General features: G+C 43.5%; 1 protein-coding gene across 1 annotated transcript in view; it reads right to left on the bottom strand.

Annotated features, from left to right (window-relative positions):
* Window positions 1-4,079: 4,079 nt before the first annotated feature.
* Window positions 4,080-14,033, bottom strand: part of LOC119188277 (steroid 17-alpha-hydroxylase/17,20 lyase) — a 30,876-nt gene continuing 20,922 nt past the window's right edge. Inside the window, exons 8-10 of the mRNA XM_037436238.2 lie at window positions 8,488-8,592; window positions 7,599-7,730; window positions 4,080-6,009 (exon numbers count right to left, since the gene is read on the bottom strand). Of these exons, the coding sequence (XP_037292135.2) occupies window positions 5,657-6,009; window positions 7,599-7,730; window positions 8,488-8,592 (590 nt within the window). The 3' untranslated portion in view covers window positions 4,080-5,656. The remainder of the gene's footprint in view (window positions 6,010-7,598; window positions 7,731-8,487; window positions 8,593-14,033) is intronic.

Raw genomic sequence — 14,033 nt, forward strand, 5'->3', positions numbered from 1 at the left:
GAAAGCTACAGAATCCTATTGTAAGACAGGGAGACACGATCTCTCCGATGCTATTCCCCGCGTGTTTACAGGAGGTTTGCAGGTCCCTAAATTTGGAAAAGTTAGGGATAAGAGTTAATGGAGTGTATCTTAGTAACGTGCAATTTGCTGGTGACATGGCCTTAATAAGTAACTCAATGGACGAATTACAGCTTATGATTGCCGAACTGGACCCGGATAGCAGTAGAGTAGGTCTGGAAACTAATATGCACAAAGTTAAAGTAATGTGCAACAGTCTCGGCAGAAAATAGCACTTTGCAATAAGTGGAGAGATACTGAAAGATGCTGCAAGAGCATGACGCACGCAATGAAATAAAAAGAAATTAGATTCGACCTCCAAGGTAACTTCGACCTGGTGAAAGACCTATATCCCTTTGTTGCCTGGCATGTCGTGGGTCTTTATGAATAGTTAGTTTTGCAGTGTTTATTATTCTATTTACCATTTTATTCATATTTCAGTAGCCTAAATGCCCCAAGGTGTTAAATAGGAAAATGATGAATGAAAAACAAAATATATGGTGGATAACTATTGCCAATGGCTTAGTATACACACAGTAACTACAAGCATTAGTGAACGGCGTATTTAAATGCTGGTGCACTTACAACCGCGACGATGTAGGTTGGTGGGTGGTTCCATTACTTTGCCTTTTTCGGCACAAATAAATCTATATACAACGAGTATGACATTGAGGTCACATTCCGCGCTTTCGTATGCCGCTGATTTTGACGAAACGACTTCACGGAACAGCTTTGCTCGTGGCTTCGTGATAGAAAGAGGTAATTGTCAATCAATCCTTTCCTAACCCTTTTGTCACCTTCTGATATTCCGCAGAGCTCATCTGCAATGCTCTGTATCCTTGTGCTCTGACATGTTGACTGAGCCGCCCTCGCGCTGCCAATCGGCCGAGAGGGCCTCCATTGGACAGGCCGGCATTGCGACCGTTTTGACGTCACTACTGCTCACCTTGCTGCGTAGTAGTCGTGGAACGCAAAGGTCGGGTGAAATTGTGGCGCGCGAAGTTCAATTTTTAACGTGTGAACTTTACGATAAAAGTATTGCATGATATATTAGTATCTTTTAGTTTTCTCGACATCACTTGCACATCGTCTCTCATGGCGTCAGCTGTACCAGCTTTAGCTCATATTTCATGATTTTATAATGCAAATTAGACGCGCTTGTGCCCCCGGTGGCACAGAGTCGCGGTTAGCTTGCCCGGATGATAAGATCGTACCTTTGCTTTAAATAATGACCTTCAAAACAAGGGAAGCATGTGCGGTGTCCACAGGAGAGACGCGTGGTGGCAAAAACGCAGGAAATGCCCTCGAGGACAATGGCATCTTGTTTAGTTGATATGGTAAGGTGACCGCACCGGAAGTCATTGGTCTCGCGTTGGATCCTTGGACGAGGACAAATTTTTCTTCAACTAAAAAGCTTCAATTTATGAGAAATACCTGTACGGATTTCTTGGAAGCTTCGTGTCACAAAGGGGTGGTTGTCAGTGACCTCTTTCGGGAGGAATCTAACGCCACCACTGGACTGTGCTGAAATACCCACAAAACAAGCGTTTCCAGCGAGGGTTGCTCGGGTGGGTCAGCTAGACAAATTCGATTTCACCTATCAAAACGCCAGCCCTACCTTCAGATGAACTTGCACAAGATGCAAAGTGTCTTTTAGCACAAAAGTGGTTTATGCCAGGTTTTACCACGGCTCCGCCGTCATATTTGTGTCAAGGATATGACGCCTTAAAACGAATAAGAACAAACTGCAAAGAAAGAAACGAAAAAACCAAAAACGAAATGGCAGCATATCCACGGAGTGAATGATGGAGAGTGGGGCGAAGCATCCGTCCGTCCATTCGTTTTTGCTTCCGTCCGCCCATGCGTCCGTCTGTGTGACCATCCGTGCGTCCATCTGCCCGTCCGTGCGTGCGTCTGTTCGTGCGTCCGCACGTTTCTTCTGTGCGTCCGTCCCTGCGTTCGTCCATGCATCCGCCCCTGCGTCCGTCCATGCGTCCATCCGACCGTGGAGCCATCCGTGCGTCCATCCATGCATCTGCCTGTGTGTCCGTTTGTCCATCTATTCAACACTCCAAGTACCACGATCTCGCATCTTTTCATCATATATTCCCCATATAGAATCACTGTCATCCAACGGACATTACAAGGACTAAATAAGAGGTGGTACACGCACACTTTCTTACGGCTTGCGCCTCGTGTCTACTTCCCACCTTTAACCACCTCGAGTTCATGGCATATACTAGTTCACTGTATTCATGGCACTATGGCCCAACACTCGCTAAACCTTTCTAAAACCAAGGAGGTTACGCCCAGCGAGTATAACGTAGCAACCCTTGCTTGTCAGATAGTGCTCAATGTACATCCCAATGGCTGCTAATGGGGAATTAGAGACAGGAGAATTCGGCTTTTACTTTCTTACGGCTTGCGCTTCGTGTCTACTTCGCACCTTTAACCACGTCGAGTTCATGATATATACTCGTTCACTGTATTCATGGCACTGTGGACCAACGCTCGCTAAACCTTTCTAAAACCGAGGAGGTTTCGCCCAGCGAGTATAACGTAGCAACCCTTTCTTGTCAGATAGGGCTCAATGTACATGTCAATGGCTGCTAATGGGGAATGCGAGACAGGAGAATTCGGCTTTAACGCACACGCTGCGATTTTTTATTGTTCAACAACGCACAGGAGAAATCTCCCACCGGCACCACCTTGCAGGTCAAAACGTAAGACTGGTTACACACTACGACTTGACTACGACTACTACGAGAAACGAACGGGTGCCGCTTTAAGGAGCTTCGCCCCTAAAAAGCTGTTTAGCGGGGCGTCGAATCAGTGACCTCTCGCTTTTCAGCGCGCGGCGTAAACCACTGGATCACAAGGTGCACATAGCTAAGCTTGTTAACGGCAAGCTATTCATTTTCCCCATGTAGGTTTATATGCAAGTTACGCTATACATGGTGCATATAAAATGTAGCATTATACGCACCATGTTCGCGGTCATCTGAGCTCAGGAACTTCTGCGTTTTCTTATCATCAATGGTGAGATGGCACGAGAGTCGCACGTTGGGCGCGTGCTCTAAAGGTGCGACGGGAGCGCGCCTCCACATGGTAAGGTCAAAGTCTGTATAGATGTTCTCAGGTGTGGTCGCTCATTCGTGGGCGCGTTTATCTCGCGATTCGGGTGATTCGTACCTCTTGTGCTGCCACCGCAAGTTTGTTTTGAAGTTACCGTGGTTAAAAAAATTGGCAGATCCCACGTACGGTGGGAATCGATGATATGCGAAGCACGGGTGAGAAAGAATGATAGGTCACTTTAAGATCAGAACAACGTTATGAGGCGGATGTAAATTATGCCATACCTGACTTTCATGTCATGATTATCAGGTTCGGATGTATAATTCACATTGTCGTCTATTCACGTCACGTGACACCAAGTTCTGTACATGGGAACTAGCAAATCAGTCGCGAGCACGCTATGAGCGTAGCATGTAGGCAAGTTTTACATGACACGCATGTCATATTTATTATGTTTGGACGTGTCATTTACATTCGTCGTCTATTGACGTCATGTCATACTAAATTTGGTATATGTGGAGCTTGTGAAACGGCCGCGAGTGCGCTGAGCATAGCATGTAGTCATGTTTTACATGACACGCATATCATGATTATCCTGTCTGGGCGTATCATTTACCTTCGTCGTCTATTTATATTGCTTAATACCGAATTTGTTATATGTGGAGCTAGCGGTACAGCCGCGAGCGGGCTATGAGCGCAGCATAAAGCCATGTTTTACATGACATGCCTATCATGATTATCTTAATGAGGCCGTGGTGGCCCTATTATGGCACTGTTTGCATTGAACTTTAGAGTTACGTGCATTCAGTTGAAACACTATTACAACTAGAAAGCCCCAAGCATGCATGCAGCCAATGTTCGGAGCACTGAAAAACAAAAACAAAGGTGGTCTCATTGAGAGAAATTACGAAGTCATTAAACTGCAGCAATCTTTGTAACAACCTCGCTGATGTCATAAATTTATTTTTTTATTTATTCATTTATTTTTTTATATACACTAAGTTCCAATGTGGGCATTATATAGGGGGGGGGGGGTGTTAGTTACAATACTGCAGCGTTATGTTCCCAATAGAAATGCTTACACAGAAGATGAAAATTATAAAGGTAAATGCGAAAAGCAAAAGTTCATATAAAAGAAAACATAGTAATGCAATGCAGCACTCGGTAAGGCATGAAACGAGGTATGCGATAACTGATGTAATATTGGCACTAGACTAAGCAAAAGAAAGCTACAAAATGTTGCAGTTGTACCTTTCACATCATCTTCAATTTGCTAAAAAACTTGTCGTAATCACGCACAGTTACAACATTGCTTGTCAGCTTATTCCAACGATAAATCGCAAGAAACATACGCAACAAACAAATCAGGTACTCTCGCCTTCTTTATGCGTGGTAGTCGCCACAGTAAAGCACTTTCAATGGGTCGCCGTCAAAAGCACCATTACACATACAAGTCCAGCCGAATATTCTGTGCGTTTGCGTCATAATTTTGTATATACGACAGTGATATTAGCTAAGCATTTAAACAGAGTTTTTAGGTCGGAAGAATAAAGTATATTTAAGAAACTAAAATAAAAATAAAAAAAGAAACTGACCAAAAAGGAGCCAACCAGAGTCAAGGGCAGTAAAGTATCCAAAAGTATACCAACATGTGTGTGAAAATAACTGCTACGTTTTAGTTAACTGACCGAATACAAGAAACATTTTGTGGACATGCAAATGACTACAGGTAGAACCCTTCAAGCTCTCAATTTACTGAAATTAAAGCATAAATAAGTGACTGTAACACTTTTGTGCAGGATGACGAGGAGCCTGGTGCTACTGAAAAAAAAAAATGACACTTTTTTTTTTCATGAGTGTTGCGTGACATTTCATAAACTGACCATAGGTATACCAGCTTTGGGGAGTGAATAAAACTGAGTACTGCATGAGTGCAGTCGGTATCGCAGTTGCTGTTATCGATGCTTAGACTAATGTATTGATATATCTGAATATCTGCAGTTTTACTTTTTAAAATCACGAGATGCTTTCCAGAGTTGCCGTAGTGGAAGGCTCCGGAAATTCAGACCACCTGGTGTTTTTTAACCTGCACCACGGGCATCGCACAGTACACGAGTCTCTACCATTTCGCATCCATTGAAATGCGACCACCATGGACGGGGTTCGAACCCGCGACATTCTGGACGCAGCGGAACACCGTATAATCACTGTTCCAGTGAGGCGGATCGAAGCTTAAGCTGAAATTTCCCAATCGGTTCTCGCATGACGGCGAAATCTGAGCGTTTAATATTGTCGAGTAGCAGCACGTAACTAGTGCCGAAAAACAATACATAGTAGATTGCTAGTACGATTTCTAGATGATATATGCATTGTAGCACAGAATAGGGCATGCGGAACACTTCCGACTGTCCTGTTCATATACAATTATATTAAAGTCACGTCGGGGTGTCAACGTGGTCCTTGTACCCTTTTGTGTTGAGCGGCCGTTGTTCTAGCAACTGTTCGTACGTAGCCAGGAATGTATTTAAATTCTTCTAGTGTATACAATGTGTTGCGGCGCAGGGTGTAAAAACAAGCTCGATCCATTTCCGTTCAAGTTCGCATGTGAGGAACCGTTAGGCGCGCTGACTCTGAGCCTCTGCACGAGTCGGACGAGAATATAGAACATGTCGGCGTGGGCTAGCTTCTCTCCTGGGCAGCTTCGGGCTCCCTGACCGAAGGTGATCAGAGGACCGGTGTCACTGCGCACTTTGCCGGTCACGGGATCGAGGAACCGTTCTGGACGGAACTCCTCGGGCTTCTCCCAGTTCTTTGGGTCATGGTGCACGGCGTAGATGTTGTACAACATGCCCGTGTCCTTGGGTATGTCCCACTTTCCTGCAAAACCAGGCATACTTGTTAAAGCGCTTGGCTCTCTGTTGTATCGTTCTGGCATGATACGAGAGGCCCACTATAATCACTAGAACTGCATAAGCTTCGGTACGCGTGTCGTTTATTCTACGCAATGCAGGGTGCTCCCATATAAGCAACACCACACACACGAAATCATTCAGAATCTTACAAGTGCCTGTAACTGCTTCAACAGTTGCTATCAGACATGTCCTGTAGTTGCTTTCAATGGTTGAGTTCGTGGTAGGTTTACGTCTATGCGGATGTAACGAAATGCGCTGTAGTTTAGCTACCAAGATGAGTTAGAACGTGTTCACCGGCAATTAGTCATCTACCACATGTAATGATGTGCCATGTGAACAGTGAAGGCTACATCATATTGAGTGTCCCAGAATTAATTTTTTTTCTGTCGCCGTGGTGGTAGCACTAAACACTTCATGCTTAACATATTGACTTCCTGGCGTAAGTGCAATAACGAGAAATGCGGTGAATTGTTGGAGAATTGGTGAGTTGGTGAATGTAAGCTGCAGAAAGTTTTCGTTAAATAAAGTTCTTGCACTCAAATATAGCTATTTTATAAAGCCAATAATGAGATATATATTATTAGTGATGGTAATAGTCTTACTCCAAATGAACGTTATGGGTGAAAAAGCTTTGGGAACCTGGTCCTAGAAGAGTTTTAAATACGGCATTCGATCCTCAAGACAAATATTACAAGAGAAAGTCAATAGAAAACAAAAAGGTTTTTAGGGACAAAGCTCCTAATAGTGGAGCCATGTCTGCAGTAATCTCTAGATGACGATGACGATGGAGCACAAGCGCGTTGCGCACCACACATTATCTTTCTGCCAGCACGGCACAGCACATGCACAGTACTCGCTATACGTCATGACGAAGATGCTGACAATGAAACACCCACCATGCCTCTATGCAATTCATGATTGTGCCGATGAGCGAGACAACCGCTACACATTACACACACATTATGTTTACTTCGTGCTGTGGCTGATGACGATGAAGAATAAGCGCGTTCCAAACAGCACATTATCTTTTTGTCATGGAAACGAACGTGAATGCGCTGTCGGCTGCGAAGCTGGCACGATACGGGAATGTTGGCAAGCCGATCCAGGCTGGCGACTTGAATTTAGATATCATGAACGAAGACTGGCTTGTGCAGCATATGACATCGCGATATGCTCTGAGATGCATTTCATATGGCTACAAAGAACCAACCACAACCATGGAGACGTGTATATACCTCGTCTAGGCGAATTTCAGCTCACATTCTATCCAAGAACTCTTGGTTCATCGTTTTAGTGATCGTAAGGCAGTCTCACTGAAGGGAAAACGAAGTGCCCACCACAATACAACCAATGAAACAACATTGTATATACTGTATAGACGAGTTGTTGCTCATTTACATGTTCGAGTAGGCAGTGTATGGTGGATTACCAGTTACTCGAATAATCCCCTGGAGCTTCGCCCACTCGTCATGATTGACTTCATTGGTATGCTGCCATTTTTTTTTCATTTTTCATTCGCTATTTGCTAGTTGGTCTGATTAAACTAGCACTCACCGACTCGAGTGCCAGTGGTTGTGTTATGAGGTAATCCAAGGGGCGCCGCGGGGTGCATCCTCAGCGTCTCCAGCAGGCAAGCCACGGTGAAAGGAAGCTTCTCACGGTCTCCGTACACAGGTGGCACGCTCCCTTAGCCCGTACAAAATGAAAGGGATTGTGGATAAACCAACATACGTATGGTGCACCCAAGCGGGTAAAATTACTACGAGGTCACTGTGAGCAGACACAACCAGCTTCAGTCGTGGCGTCTCAATACATAAATAGCATTTTGGATAGCTCGGTGATGGATTTAAGCGGGGGATTAGGATTTACTTACGAGTGTGCCTTTTCATGTGCGCTCCTACGGTTGCGCAAACGGGACTTGCACATACAGCGAAAAGTCACGTGTGTATAGCATATTACACTTTCAAAAGCGCAGAACGTTATGCACGCGATTGCCATCATGTAACTACGGAGTGTCATGGTTTCAATCAATCAATCAATCAATCAATCAATCAATCAATCAATCAATCAATCAATCAATCAATCAATCAATCAATCAATCAATCAATCAATCAATCAATCAATCTTTTTATGTAGAGACAAGGCTATTGTGATGTCACAGGGGTGCGTCAGGACACTGTTAAAGTGATAACAGCAAGTAGTATGAAAACTACCTTTGCCTCCGAGCGGGAGCGCTGTAAGACAAATAGATGATGAACGCGTGAGTGATTGAACGTGACGTAGCAGAAGCTTTTTCGATAGGAGGGGTTGACTATATGGCTTAGGTGTGGATGACCCCGATGCGACTTCTAGGAACTGGGGTCTGCGGGCCTCAACTATGGTTTCACTGAGAACTAAGGAGAAGTTAAAAAGAAGGAAAGAACTGGTCGGAGAGTTCTCTTACCAATGTTGTCTTCTATTTCTTTTTGGATCCTAGTTTGAATGCTGGGTTCTTTTGTCATGTGTAGCAGAAGCCACTGCAGTGTGCCTGTAGATGTATCGGATCCAGCTAGGAAGAACCATAAGTTGGCATATGAAAGGTACTTAGCGCAGCTTGGTACTCCCTCGAAAAACACTCTCACGTTCATGCATGAATTCACTCAAAATACACATCCCCCCCCCCCACACACATTGCTTATTGAAGACAGTTAATTCACTGTCGGGTACGCACATCAAAACTAATGGTTCTGCGAAGTACAAATGATTTATACAATTAAAACATGAACTCTTGAAGACATCAAATCCTGCAATTTCAACACGAACGTCAATAAGAGATGCTCACTAAATGAGTTACAACAATATTGAAAGTACTTGAGAATATGACGCTGTGTTGTTTTGTACTGATGACGCTAGTTACACTAGTGATTACGCTACTGATACCATAAGAAGCAGTAATAGCCCAGAAGAATACGACATCCTACCAGTAATGACCGGGGAAGTAACGAAATCTCTAAAAGGAATTCAAAGAGGCAAAGCCACCTGTGAAAATAATGTAACAATGGACCCGCTAAAAGATGGCAGAGAGATTGGGTTAGAGAAACTGGCCACGTTTAAATACGAAGTGTCTCTTGATGAGAAGGGCACCAGAATCTAGAAAAACGCGAACATCATCTCAATTCATAAGAAAAGAGACGTCATGGACCTCAAACGTACAGGCCTATCAGCTCATTGTCCGTTCTCTACAAGGTATTTACAAAAATAATAGTCAATAGAATTAGGACGGCACTGGATTTCAATCAACCAAAAGATCAAGCGGAATTTCGCGCAGGCAACTCCACAATAGACCACATTCATACTATCAATCAGGTGATACAGAAATGCGCACTATACAACCAACCCTATCTTCATAGATAGTAAGCAGGTGTTTGACTCAGTCGAGACATCAGCAGTGATGCAGAAATTACGAAATCAGAGCATTGACGGGCCCTACATAAATAAATATATTAGGAGAAATATACAGTGGATCTACAGCCACCATAATCCTCCATAAAGATAGTGACAGAATCCCAATAAAGAAGAGTGTAAGGCAGGGAAACACAATCTCACCAATGCTATTCACCACGTGTTTACAAAATGTTTCCAGGGCCCTAGATTGGGAAGAGTTAAGGACGACTGTAACATTCATGAACTGTGGAATACGTTTAAAGTGGAATTGGGTGAGCTTGTAAAGGAACATATACCACACGTACATTTTTCAAAGCTTAAAAAACGAAAATACCTTTGGTAACATCATCCATTATACGAATTATACAAAAAAGAAAACGGATTTTTGCGAAGTATAAGAAAACAAAGAGCAAGGCTCATTATGAGAGATTGGCACAAATAACGCTTGATTACACGCTAACTACTAAGATCGCAAAAGAAAATTATGTCAAGGGACTTGATGAAAGGTTGAAAACCAATCCTAAAGCTTTTTGAACTATTTAGAGGGGTGCGGATCAAGTTATCTGGGCATTCCAGAAATCATTCGCAATAACCAAATCGTAACGAACGACAAAGCAAAGGCAACATATCTTAATTATTTCTTTCATTCAGTATTTTTTCCAGCGAAACCCGACACTATAATGACTGCGGCTAGCAATGCGTCGCCTATGACGCAGGTGGAACACGGCGTGTCTGGTATCAAAAAGTTATTAAAGCGATTGGACGAAACCGAGGCAGTTGGCCCTGACGGTATTTCACCTCGTGTGTTAAAGCACTGTGCTGCGACCGTCTCCCTTTATCTTTTAGTTATCTTTACGCAGTTTATTCGTGCTAGAGAATCGCCTGGAAGATAGCCCACGTAGTGCCAATTCATACTGGGGGCTCGAAAAAAGATGTGCAGAATTATAAGCCCGTCTCCCTGACATGTATTGTATGCAAATCAATGGAACATATAATTTACTCAGCCATCATGAGTCACCTCACCGAGAACAATATCCTAATTAAAGTACAGCATGGTTTCCGCAAGAGCTTGTCCTGCACTACACAACTTGTAGAATTCTATCACGAATTAGGGAGTGAAATTGATGCTGAGGGCCAGATAGATTGTTTGTATTCAGATTTTCGAAAAGCTTTCAACACGGTTACGCATTCGCTTCTTATTTACAAACTACAGCAAATAGGTATACATAGAGATGTTGTCAAGGGGATTGAAAATTTCTTATCGGAGCGCAGACTGTGTCTTGTTATTAATGGCGAAAAATCAAGTTACGTAAACGTCACCTCAGGAGTTTCCCAGGGCTCTATCGAAGTATATCTTATGACAAAGATGCGACGGCGTTAGAGAAAGACTTGAACAGAATATATGATTGGTGTAAACAGTAGAACATGTGTTTAAACGCGAATAAGTGCATCCATATGTGTTTTACTAAAAAAAAAAAAACCATTGATAAATAACTATTCTATAAATAGGGAGGTTCTTACCACAGTTAGTGTCTCTAAGTACCTAGGCGTCGTGTTTTCTGCTGACTGCTCATAGAATGAGCACATCAGTGAGACAGTTGGTAAGGCTGGACGGGCGCTGAACTTTGTTCAACGAAACCTAAGATGTCGCGAAGTTGAATTAAAACGGAGTGCATTTACTACATGTGTTAGACCTATACTAGAGTACACCTTCCAACTATGGGATCCATCGGAAGCCAGTCTCATTTCTCAAATAGAAGGTATCCGAAACACAGCATCCAAGTACGTACTGGACAGGTACCGTAGAATGGACAGTGTCACAATGATGAAAAAAGAATTGAATTGGGAATGGTTGTCTTCACAAAGATGGAAGTTAAGGCTAAAACTGTTTTTTCAAATATATAACAACAAAGTAGGCGTAAACAAAGATAAATATTTAAATACAATTTTTTATGTTTCTATGCGTAATGATCACAAAACAAAAATCCGTGAATACCGGCCCAGGACGTGCATGTTTGCAAATTCTTTTTTTCCAAAGTGTGTAGCCGAATGGAACAAGCTCTCTGAAGAACAAGTCTGTTGTTTAAATGAAGATCTATTCGTATCTCTGTTGTAACCCCCCTGCTGTAACGCCCAAGGGCGATTCGGAGTAATTCTTGAATAAAGAAAAAAAAAAGAATTAATGGAAAGCAATTTCAGTAACCTGTGATTCGAAGACGACGTTGCTTTGATAAGTACCTCAGGGGACGAAGTGCAACAGTATCGCCAGAAAACGGCCTTCAATTGTGATAAGTGAAGAGTTGTTAGAAGTAGTAAAGGAATATGTTTACTTAAGACAGGTAGTAACAGCGGAGCCGAACCACGAGACTGATGTAACTAGAAGAATAAGAATGGGGTGGAGCACATTCGGGAAACATTCTCAAATTTTGACAGGTTGATTGCCACTAACCGTCAAGAGGAAGGTATATAACAGCTGCATCTTGCCGGTACTTACCTACGGAACAGAAACGCGGAGGCGTACAAAGACGATTCAGCTTAAATTGAGCACGACGCAGTGAGCGGCGGAAAGGAAAATGATAGGTGTAACCTTAAGAGACAAGAAGAGAGCAGAGTGGGTCAGGGAATAAATCAGGGTTAAGGATATAATAACTGAAATCAAGAAAAAGAAATTGGCATCGGCCGGACACATAGCGAGTAGGCAGAATAATAGCTCACCATTAAGGGTAACTGACTGGATTCCTAAAAAACCCAAACGTGTGAGGGGGAGACAAAAAGTTACGTGGGCCGATGAGATTTAAAAAAAAGTTAGAAGGTATAAAGTGGGAGCAGAAAGCATAACGCCGGGTTGATTGGCCGATCATGGGAGAGGCCTTTGCCCTGCATGATAATGGTGATGCTGGTGTTTAAGCAGTGGATCGTTGCTCCGGCCGGGAGGCTTCTGCACGGTAATGTCATTAGTGGAGTTAAAAGCCCCTCCCTGTCTTTTGCACAGGCTAGGTCAAGTAGTGAAAACTCGCCTGCTCCCTTAGCCTTGACACTGGTCACCCAGATAGCTGAAGCCAAAGTGCCGCCATGATTTTTCTGCAGTTGATGCACCCGCCTATACCCAGCCTCATGCCCACCCGTCACTCGAGAAAACACACAACAGCTCTACTGTCTCCGAAACCCTCCTGCCGGCGGCACACGTGAATAAGGAGCGCTCGTGATTTTGCTTTAGTGGAGTTTTGGTGTGCCTCACTTTCACTAACTACACGCATTAATTGATGTATCAAGGCGCGTTGGGAATAAATCGCTGCTGTGGGGAAATTGCCGTGCATGAGTGGTGCGTGCGCGGGCATTGCAACTGCGTGCGTGAATGCGCGTCACCCGATGGAAGCTCCTTATTGCGTGCTTTGTGAAGCATTGTGTGATACACCAAAAATATTATTCCGTCACAAGGCTACGACGCCGACAAGGTAAAAACACGAGCCAGTGAGCCGAACGATTGTGAGTGCCAGTCATTGAGCTTGGTGAGAAGTTAAACTCGCTTGTTCTGCCTGAAGTGACTCAAACGCCTTCCTCCAAAGTCAGACCCGTGTGAACGCTGGAGACTGGGCATACTGATTGATTATTCCTAATGTTAGGCAATGCAAAGCTCGAACATGTCTGTTGTACGGCTGCTTCTTTTGACGTTGGTATAGCGTTGACGAGTGCGCCCTCCTTCGCGTCTGCTGCCGCTTTTGGCTGGATATTTATTTACTCTCTACGACACACGCAGCTATCATACTCTAAAGCGATGTTTATATGTGTCGTAGACAGAAAAAAACGATTCTGCTACTCACCACACTGGTTCGCTAAAAATTAAGAAAGCAACACGCGTCTGGAAATTCACGCTTTGCCGGAAGATAGGTGGCGTGGCAGAAGACAAGGAATCTATCTTTAAGGAGGGGCTATGAGTTGTAGAGTGAGAATTTTAAAGAAAGTGGCATCTTCACAAGCAGCACTGTCAGTCGGTTTGACCCGAAAGCCAAAAATGATTTGGTTTGGTTCGGGAAAATGTTATTCTGAAAGTTTGAAGGCGTGTGCCCTAGCACACGGTGGACCACCGTCCACGATGGGTCACTAAGGCCGAGACCTACCGCCGCATCATGGGCCCTCTGGACAGCCCGAAGTTGCGATGTTTGTAATATTTACATCGAATCGCAGTCGAATAAATTAGGCACAATTGCTTCAGTTTGTTGTGGTCTATATGAAAAGCGGTAATAGAAGAAAAATGTCTAGACAGTACAGATGAGTCATTCCGTCCCATCAACTTTCGAACATATCCGATCATGCTGAAAAAATAATCCAGGTATATTGGAATGTGAGTACCAGTTATTTAAGTTATATCTCGCGAAAAATATTGTGTTGCCAATAGGACGCTTCAAACTTTGGGCACCCAAGTGAAGCTGTGTCGCGATAAATAATTTTGTTATATTACGGCTCTAAGCAATTACTTTAAGACACTCTTTGCCCTATTATCAAGTCACTTATCTTTCATGAATATGATAGTTTATTCATTTATGTTTTAACTTTACCTTTTTCCTT

Source organism: Rhipicephalus microplus, chromosome 1, assembly GCF_043290135.1.
Source record: "Rhipicephalus microplus isolate Deutch F79 chromosome 1, USDA_Rmic, whole genome shotgun sequence".
NCBI lineage: Eukaryota > Metazoa > Arthropoda > Arachnida > Ixodida > Ixodidae > Rhipicephalus > Rhipicephalus microplus.